This window comes from Nematolebias whitei, chromosome 1 (genome assembly GCF_014905685.2).
Source record: "Nematolebias whitei isolate Nwh7 chromosome 1, NemWhi1, whole genome shotgun sequence".
NCBI classification, from domain to species: Eukaryota; Metazoa; Chordata; class Actinopteri; order Cyprinodontiformes; family Rivulidae; genus Nematolebias; species Nematolebias whitei.
This window is the reverse complement of record NC_056498.1, coordinates 78,602,647-78,613,242: the sequence shown is the minus strand read 5'-3', so window position 1 is coordinate 78,613,242 and position 10,596 is coordinate 78,602,647. Positions and strand designations below refer to the sequence as shown.

Here is a 10,596-nt window from a genome sequence, read left to right as displayed (position 1 = left end):
TCCAGGTGTAGTTTATGTGGTCCAGGTGTAGTTTCTGTGGTCCAGGTTGTAGTTCCTATGATCCAGGTGTAGTTTATATGGTCTAGGCATAGTTTATGTGGTCCAGGTGTGGGTTCTGTGATCCAGGTGTAGTTTCTGTAGTGCAAGTGTGGTTTTTATGGTCCAAGTGTGGTTTATTTGGTTTATGTGTGTTTTTTTATGCCCTGGTGTGGTTCATATGATCCAGGTGTAGTTTATGTGGTCCCGGTGGGATTTTTGTGGTCCAGCTGGGGTTTCTGTGGTCCAGGTGTGTTCCTATGGTCCAGGTGTTCTTTCTGTGATGTGGTGTAGTTTCCGTGGTCCAGAGGTAGTTTATATAGTCCAGCTGTGATTTATTTGGTCCAGGCATGGTTTATATGGTCAGGTGTAGTTTCTATGGTCTTGACATTGTTTCCATGGTTGAGCTGTTGTTTTTATAGTCCAGGCATGGTTTCTATGGTCCAGGTGTGGTTTGTATTGTCCAGGTGTAGTTTCTAAGGCCCAGGTGTGGTTTCTATGGTCCAGGCATGGTGTTGATGGTCCAGGTGTAATTTTCATGGTCTAAGTATTGTTTTTATGGTCCAGTTGTGGTTTCAGTGGCCCACGTAGGTTCTATAGTCCAGGTTTTGTTTCTATAGTCTAGTTATAGTTTCTATGGGGATAAAGACAGATAAAGAATACTTTAATTATAAAAATAATTAAAAATAAAAACACAAGTATGACAGAAATTGGAAGTTGGTTCCACAAAAAAGGAGCTTGAGAACTGAACTGAACTTTGCCTCCCATTCTATTTTTACAAACTCTAGGAACCACAAGTAACCTGCAGTCTGAGAGAGATGTGCTCTGTTAGGAAAATATGGAACGATTAAGATGTGTAATATAAAATGGATCTAGGTTGTTGAGAGATTTGTTTGTTAGAAGTAAGATTTGAAATCCTGACAGGGAGTAAATGGAGAGAAACTGAAACTGGAGAAAGCTGATCTCTTGTAACCTCATCAGAACTCTATCTGCAGAACTTTGGATCAACTGAAGAGGGTTTTTTTTTTTTTTTTGGAAACCCAGATAATAAATAATTACAACAGTCCAGTCTAGAACAGATATTTAAATGACATCCTGATCCAAAATAACATTTTACATCAGAACTGGAGGACAAATTAATGCAATCCAGAGGAAGTGAAAGTCTGCAGAGTTGGTTTCTAAGATGCTCACGTTCAAAACCACAACCTGTCTTGAGTTTCAAAGCACAAAATTAAGTCATCCAGGTTTTGTATGTCTCTGAGAAAAGGTTGTAATCCGAGTAAATGAGTGGATTCATTAGATTTCATGGATAAATATAACTGACTATCATCAGCATAACAATAAACATTTATCTTGTTTTCTTCAATAACTTTACCTAATGGAAGTAAATGTGATGTAAAGAGGTCCAGACACCAAACTCTGAAGAACTCCATGGCTAACTCTGGTGTTTGAAGAAGATTCATTATTTACATTTACAAACTGGAATCTATCAAATAAAAATGATTTAAAACATTTAAGAGCTGTTCCTGTAATCCTAATATCATGTTCTAACAGGACAAGTATAACACTTACACAAGACATGAGTATCTTTCAGCAGAGCTGTTTGTGTGCTATGATAAACTCCTGACTGAAACCATCTCAGGTACAGAACTAATCCTCTCTTTTGTTTCCTAAGCTCCAGCTCAAACTGACCTTTAGCTGCATGATCAGAGCAGAATATTACTCCGTAGTAAACATGTTTCCTTCTAACAGCCTCTGAAATGTCTGTCTTCCTCTGATTTTATCTCTAAACACCCTATAGATGGTCCAAACGACACACTTCCTGTTTTCTCCACGCAGTAGAAATGTTTGTAATGAGCAGAGCCGAGCCGTGTGCTGGAAGCTGCAGCTTGAGATTTGTCTTTTCGGTGATGTGTTCAATGACAAAAAATATCAAGAGTTTTGAGCAATGACAAATTGATCACTGACCATGGTCGGTCCATCTGACCCGAGCCTCACCGCATCTCTAGTTAGAGTGAACTCTTCCTCTGAGCGGGCTGTTGTTTTAACTTTCCTTTGACGTTTCTTTTCTTTGGATCAGAACCTTTGACACATCAGAGGGCGGTGGATGTTGAAATGTGCTCATGTGACCTGTGTGTGCTTTTTGTCCCAGTGAGAATACCGTACTTTATCGACCTGAAGCGACCACTTGACCAGGGTCTGAACCACACACGCAACTTCTACCTGGAACCTGAACCAGGCCTGAGGATCGGAGCCTGGTACTAGACACACACGCACGCACACACACTCACACACACACAAACACACACACACACACATACAGAATCTTGGCTCAGTATTTGGATATCTGCCTGACTTGTAATCATTTTGTGTTTGCAGCAGTCCATTAGTTGAGGTGGCCATCTTGAATTAATTGACTCCAGCAGTTCATCAGATGTTCATCAGTGATTACCTCCTGGGAGAAGTCTGTCCATGAGATCGTTTTGCTAACAGACAGATAAACACAGACACTTTTTGGGCAACATATTCAAACCCATCTTTCCATATATTATCTTCACCTGTTTCTTTCTTTCTGGGTCACTGGTGTCCATGTCCAGCAGTCACTGTGTGAGAGGTGGGGGACACCTGGACATGTCTCCAGTCCATCACAGGGACACATAAAGACAGACTAGACAAACAACTGTTCACTCTCACACCTAGGGCCAATTTAGAGTTAACATTCAGTCTAACATGCATGTTTTTGGTCTGTGGGAATAAACCGGAGTAACAATGAAATGTTTAAAATTTAAATATTTTATTTTGATCCAACACTGTTGGAAAGACAAAACACTACAGTTAGTATACATCTGTAGTAACAGAGCTTCTGTAATCTGTATTTGAATGATTCTATTTTATTAGATGATGAAAATAGTTCTTGATTGTTTTTAATGTAGAGGCAGAACAGTGAATGTATTTAATTTGACCTTGATGTCAGCAGGTCAGTTCTCATCTACAAACAGGACCTGGATGGTTTCAAGGGTTTCTGTAAAATCTGGTCTCCCTCCCAGACCCAACTGGTTCTGTTTCATCAAACGACTCTGATGCAGCAGAACCAGAACTTTATTTTCATCAGGTCTTTTCACAGGCTGTGTTTGAGTTCTTCATTAATCAGTGTTTGGTGAGGCAGCCATTTTGTGGTGCAGTTTGAAATTTTAACACAGTTTTTCATTCACTGCAGAGTGCCCTGGAGATGGGTCCCAGGGTTCAGGGACAGTAGAGTCCTGAAGGTGTACACTACATGAGCCAACAAAGAAAAAACCCTGCCCAGCTTTACTTTCTTACATTTTCTCATACACCATTTCTTACTGACGAGTTGACATGAACTCTTTTAGTTGTTTTTATTAATTTCACTGAACTTTACAGCCTTTTGTTGCCCCTGACAACCTTTTTGGAGATGTGTTTCTGTCATCAAATTCAAAAAGATATTTATAATAAGTGGTAATATTCTGAAGTTTGAGCATTTGAGATGTTTATTATGTTGCATTGCGATTAAAATATGGCTTTTATGTGATTTGTGAATACAGTATTAGCTTTCTAGTATTTATGTTTAATTTTACACAAAGTTCCACCTTGTTCAGAATGGGAGTCGTAAATAACTGAAACATCTCTGAGTGGGGACGTTAGTTCTATTTCGTATAAGCTTCGCCCTTTAAGGCTGTCGCTGATGGGTTTATCCCGATATGCAAAGCATTGCACTGAAAAATTTAGTCAACGCCCATCTGCTGTGTGGGCCCCACCCGCTCCGTATAAATTACATTAAGAGCTGGAAATCGGCTCCCATTTTTTCTTCAGCAAGCTAATAGCACTGTCAGAAGAACGAAGAAGGAAAGTTGTGTAGATGACCAAACTTTGTTAAGAATGCTTGGCCCGGCACGTTGACCTCCGGTCGTCCGGTGAGTTCTCCTCCCCGAGGAGAAGCTGACGAGCAGTCTTGTTTCAAGGTAAGCGCCGAGGAGTATTTCTCAGTGACAAGTCACTACACGCTGGACAACGCCATCTTGTAATTTTCCTCATCGCCGACCCTCGGAGCGAATCGGATGGTTCCTCCGGGACAGGCGGTGCTCAGCTGCAGCCCCCCGCTGCTCATTCCCTCCTGGAGAGCGTAGTGTCGGTGGAGGGGGGCTGAGCGAATGCTCACCTCATCTCACCTCGTTTCGCATCGGCGATCACACCGCTCCCGGCCGACGGCGCCCTCTGGGGTTGCCCGGCGTAACCCAGGAGGCGGCTGACATGAAGGGACCCTCTTTTACGTCCCACGCCTTTTCCCGCCAGTTCGGATGATCGGGCGGGAAGACTGTTTTACTAGGTTCCATTCCGGCTCACCGTCTTGATCCATCTGGCCTCGTTTTCCCAACAGGACGTCCTACGGGCGAGGCCACAGCCGGTTTTTCCTGGTAGATTGGGGGGGGCGGTCTCCACAGTCTGCACCCATCTCCAGAGCAGGGGTTCACCGAGCGGAAAGTCCCTCAGTGCCCCCTGGAGCCAAGCCTGATGGAGGCTTCATTGGAGCAAGATGTTCCAGGTGGACCAGCGTCCTGTGCCTCCGGTTAGCGTAACCGAGACGGTGACACCGCTGTCCAACTGAGCTCACCAACATGCGTTCCAGACGGCCGCAGCGAACAACACGTTACGCTGTTGGCGTACACGTTCAGAGGCGGGAAGAGACAGTGGGCCCTCTGACCTTCGGCTCGCTCCGCTCTCGTAGCGGCTGCTTGCCAACAACGCTATCGGCCCCTGCAGTACGCTCCGTCTACAGGGCAGCTGACGTCATCCTCAACCGGTGCGCCTCTTTTGCTGTCTGCCGCCCCGCATCGCAACCAGAGAACAAGGTCCCAGAGGTTCTCCTGGCTCATCACCCCATCTTCCTCTCAGGAGAGCTGCAGAAGCTTTTGTTGGAGGGCCTTTTCATCAGCGAGAGATCATTTCAAGATGCTCCATGGCTGCACAACACCTCCCCAGCTCTGCTATGCCAGCCCCTCCCGTCAGACGTCCCCGGCATCCGGAAGTTCATTTTTTTCCTGGATTTCGCCAACAGTGGGCCCTCTAGGACAACAAACAGAGCTCAAGGGAGGATAACCAGGTGTCGGTTTGCTGGAGGTGTGTTGATGACACGATGTGAAATAAACATCATTTTATGATGAAGTGTCTTTTAGCCAGGCTGTCAGCACGGATGATCTGACAAGCGGCCCCATCACACACACTCATCACGAATGAGCCTTTTAAGGTTGTTTTCGTTCACTGCCAGCAGTGCCAACACGCGCTCCCGCGGCATGAAAGCGCGCACGGAGCTCTCAGCGCCCGTCGTTCATGTCAACGTGAGACCGCGGTACGAGCCCAGTAACGTATCTCGCTCTCGGCAGGAGCGACACGCGTTTTCATCGCAGTGATGTCAAACGCGCGCTCCCGCGGCATCAACAGTTTCACAAGCCTCACAACGGCTCCACTCCTTCATCCTCGAAGAAGGTTTTCTGAATTAATACTGCAGCTCGTGGAATCACTCAAAAGCTCACGTGATTCGCAGCCAAGAATGAACGTGTTTCTGTAGACCGAGCCCAGTGGTAACCTCGCCACACTGATGCCACGCGCTGCTTCCTGACCGCACCAGCGTCAAAAGCGCGCTCCCGCGGCAATCCTGGCTTAAGGCGTCGCATGAATGAGGGCGCGCACACACGACTCTTAAGAGCACGTCGGCTCATACGTGCACCCGCTCCCCGAGCGTTTACATGGAGCAGCTGCACACAACGTGAGCACAACACATGAGCTGCGTCCCACAGCATCAGCAAACGCACCAACGATCTGCATGCTCGGGGGCGCGCGTTTTTTCTTTCTCCTTCAGCGCGCACCAGCTCACATCAGCATGCATGTGAGTTTCACAGCATAAACGCATGCCCGCTTTACAACTTTATAACGAGTGGCAATGAGCGTGCGCTCCAGATGGATAGGCGAACCGTTTTCATCCAGGGATTCACGCTGCAGTACAGCTCAAACCTGGTGCGGAGGAACTCTAATGACGTTTTCTGTCATTTCTGAACAGATCTCGTCCCCTCTCGCAGAAGCTCAGGAAATTCTGATTTAAATGTAATTTTCCAGAGTCTCAGAAGGAGAGGAAAACGCAGGGTTCCTCTCTCGTCACTCCCTGGTCCCAACGAACCGGAAAGATGAGATTTATTCTAGATTTGTCAATTTTGAACTGTGAGAAACAACACTCCATTAATGTGCCCGAGCCACTCTGCAGCCGCCACACAGAGCAGGGAGGAGGATGCTGTTTATCTGGACACCTGCTGCTGCTGAGCAGTTTGTACAGACAGGTGGCAGCAGTGCAACTCACGTGAACCGGTTGAGTGATATCAGCTGTTTCCGTCAGCAGACCTACATCACACATGTCAGATTTCACAGAGGCACACACATTTAACGAGCTGTGGGGGCGCTGTGGTTCTCCACACAGCAGCTCATTTAAATGTTTTTGGAGTGTTGCACGGTTTTTTTTTTATGTGATTCAACACTTGCCTTGAGCTGCAGAATCATCAGGGTACATCTCATATATTCTGAACAGGGGGCGGATGTGATGTCCAAAGACGGTCCTTTGCGGCACGGGGACCTGGGACCTTCCACCCAGAGCTATGGCTCAGACACGGCAGAAATCCTGCGAGCGGCTGTGGACGTGTAGCAACACGAGAGAACGCTCAATGTCAACTATAATTATCTTGGAGCCACGGGACGATCCACCATTAGGGGTGGACGTGTCTGCTCACAGCCTATAGTCGTAATGCTTCTTCACCTCCCTCTCTCCCTCTGATATCACGGTTTTCTGAACCGAGCTCAGGAGGAGGGACTGACAGCTCCTCTGTCCCAAGTGCGTGAATGCATCATGGTTCCCAGGCCTACGACACTTGTTATCGGGGCACTCGTGGAACCTGCCGTGGAGGGAGGACGCTCTCCTCCAGGCTGGAGGAGCGATCAGGAGTTAATCAGAATAGGCCAGCGCCTGTGGTCTGGCCACTGTGCGGATCTTTTTGAGAGGATGGATCTCTCTCAAGATGTAGTGCGTACGATTCAGGATTCACTTGCTGCAACCACCACAGCGCTGTTCACATCAAGTGGTCAGTTTTTCAGCGCTGCTGTAAAGAGAAAGGTGTAGAGGCCATTTCATGTTCACTAGGTGGTGTGCCGTCCTTTCTGCAGCAGCTGATGGACAGAGATCTGGCGTTCAGCTCGTGTAAAACGTTCACTGCGGCCATCTCTTCCTGTCACGAAATTTTCGAGACAGAACAGCTTTAATCATCTGCTGATGAAACGTTTTGTAAAAGGTGTACAGAGAAGGCGTAGAGGCCACTTCATGTCCACTGGACGACATGCTGTCCTTTTCTGCAGCAGTCGATGGACAGAAATCTGGTGTCCAGCACGATTATCGTATGCTGCAGCCATGTTTTCTTCTTGTCTCAAAGTTGTTGGAGACAGAACAACCTTTAATCATCCTCTGATGGAGCATTTTGACTCAGATTGAAATAGCAGCTGTGGGCCTGTTTGTGACACGAGAAAAGGCTCAGTGTCAATTATGGTTTTCTCTGAGCCCGCGAGACGAACCACCGCTGGGGGTGGGTGCGTTTGCCCACAGCCCATGGCCCAAAATGCTTCTGTACGCGTTTTTCCTCCACCTCCTCTGATTTTACGGTTCCTGAACCGAGTTCAGGAGGAGGGATTGACAGCTCTCCTGGTGGCCCCCGAACGCATGAGCGCACCATGGTTCCCAGTCCTTCAACGCCTGCTGTCGGGGCGCCCGTGGAAACTGCCGTGGAGGGAGGACGCTCTCCTCGAGGCAGGAGGAGCGATCAGGAGTTACCCAGAAATAGGCCAGCACCTGTGGTCTGGCCGCTGAACGGATCCGCTTAGAGAGGATGGGTCTCCCACAGGATGTAGTGTGCACAATTCAGGTTTCACGTGCTGCATCTACCACAGCGCTGTGCACATCAAAGCAGACAGCTTTTCAGCGCTGGTGTACAGAGAAGGGTGTAGAGGCTACCTCATGTCCTTTAGGTGACATGCTGTCCTTTCTGCAGCAGCTGATGGACAGAAATTTGGCATCCAGCACGATTAAAACGTACGCTACAGTCATCTCTTCCTGCCATGAAGGGTTCGGAGAAGAACAGGTTTTAATCATCCGCTAATGAAGCGTTTTCTAAAAGGTGTACAGAGACGCAGGCCTGTTCCACACCCACTTGTTCCACAGTGGGATTTAACACTGGTCCTGCAGGTCATGATCAAAGGTCCATTTAAGTCTAGATCAGGTTCCACTTAAATTCTTGTCTCTTTAAACAGCCCTGCTGCTGGCTTTAACATCCGCTAAGAGGGTGAGTGATTTATCTGCCCTCTCTATCGCGCCGTCATGTCTCAGAATTCAAGCTGACGGCAGCTCAGCTGATTTAAGACCAAACCCAGCTTTTATGCCTTAAAACATCACGAGCTCTTTTAAATCAAGAGTGATATCGTTAGAGGGGTTCAGCCGTAAACCGGTTGGTTCATGGCTCTTTTCAGCATTTTTCCCTCCCCGTTGAATTTTCCGGGGCGTTCATGCATTCAGAACGCAGTTACACAATATGCGTCTGTGCATGGCACACATAATTACGCAATGCGTAATTACGCACATGGGGAGCTGAGTGACAAGACGTTTCTTGGGCAAGCTTCTGCTTCATACGGTGTTCAAATGGACCCAGTGAGGCAAGGACAACATCTGCTTCGCCCTTAACCCATCAGCGACAGCCTTAAAGGGCGAAGCTTATACGAAATAGAACGTTTCCTTAACCCCAGATTCTATGAGTATAAGCGTAGCCCTTTAAGCGTCGGGCCTCACTGGCTCCTAAATGACTGAAGAAAAAGCTATTTTGGGAGCTTATTTCCCGCTCTTAACGTAATTTATACGGACCGGGTGGGGCCCACACGGCAGGTGGGCGTGGACTAAATTTTTCAGTGCAATGCTTTGCATATCGGGATAAACCCATCAGCGACAGCCTTAAAGGGCTACGCTTGTACTCATAGAATCTGGGGTTACAGTACGTAACCAACGTTTTCCGTCAGCCAGACGATGACCTGTGTAGAAATGATGACAAGCAGCTGGGGGAGGAGCTTCACTCAGATCAAGCCCAGACTCCGCCCACCCAGCTGGGCTGCAGACTAAGTGCATCCCTTAAAGAGCAACAAACACATTTCTGTTGTTTCCTCTGGCTCAGAGGGAACGTGTAGGTCAGCCTTGGTCTGATTCTTGTGGTTCTACCTGGCCCGTTTAGTTGTGTCATCCTGATTCAGACTCCACGTCGAAGCGACTCGTGACAAATCTGCGTGTGTTTCAGGCACACGGTTCCATCCCACATGTGGAGAGCTGCTCAGGGGAAAGACGGCAACTGGTACGACTCCACATTTGGCTCCGCCCACCCCATCATACTCTATCTCCATGGAAACGCAGGGACCAGAGGAGGAGACCACAGGGTGCAGCTGTACAAGGTGAGGGCTAAACCTGATCAGGTATCAATACAGATTATTGATGTCAGGAGAGTGGTTATTGATCAGTTCAGAAACAGTCAGGGTAACTGATTTATTATTATATTATTACTTTTATTATTATGATATTATTATTATTATATATTATATATATTATTATACTATTATTATTATTATTATTATTATTATTATTATTATTATTATTATTATTATTATTATTATTATTATTATTATTATTATTACTGATCATCTGTCTTTCTTTATTAAAAACTTTTGCTTTGCTGAAATATTTTTTAGAAACTCCATTTCAGAACCAGAACTTGTTTTTTTATCTGAACCTGAGGAGCATCTTTTATTAAATGTTGTTAGAACTTGAAATAATTTAACATTTATGACAGAACATAAATGAGCTTCACTGATGGGACACACATCGGAGGCAATGAGGGGTTTAGTGTTTTGCCCAGGGACACTTTGGCATGTGACTACTGGTGGATTCGAACCTCCAACTCTTGCATTGGAGGACGACTGCTCTAACCACTCAGCCACAGCCACCCACTCATATATTAAAATAAATATATATGTATTTATTTATATTAGTGGTGCACCGATAAATCGGTCATCCGATTTATCAGCCCCGATTTCTTTAATTTTAGGAAATTGGAAATCGGCCGATACTTGCATGAGAAACCGATTTTACAGATTTTTTTTTAGTTTTAACAACAATTGTCTGAACTTCATTTATATTTCAGAGCACTACCTCATAGCCAGTTAAAACAAGTTTGTATTGTTTCTTGGATATTGTTCAAGGGTATATTTTTCAACAAAATAATATTGGAAAATTGAAGGTGCATTGTGACCTTATAACTCCAGACAGTGACGCTTATAAAACAAAATCGGTATCGGCCAAAATGGGAATCGGCAGGTCCGACTTTTTAGAAATCTGTGATCGGCCAGAAAACTGCAATCAGTGCACCCCTATATATATATATATATATATATATATATATATATATACACACATATATATAT

General features: G+C 45.9%; 1 protein-coding gene across 1 annotated transcript in view; it reads left to right on the top strand.

Moving 5' to 3' along the window:
- abhd12 (abhydrolase domain containing 12, lysophospholipase) overlaps positions 1–10,596 on the top strand; it is a gene marked incomplete at its 5' end in the record, with an annotated part of 68,268 nt that overhangs the window by 1,131 nt on the left and 56,541 nt on the right. Inside the window, 2 exon segments of the mRNA XM_037698199.1 lie at positions 2,189–2,294; positions 9,420–9,652. Coding sequence (XP_037554127.1) covers positions 2,189–2,294; positions 9,420–9,652 — 339 coding nt within the window.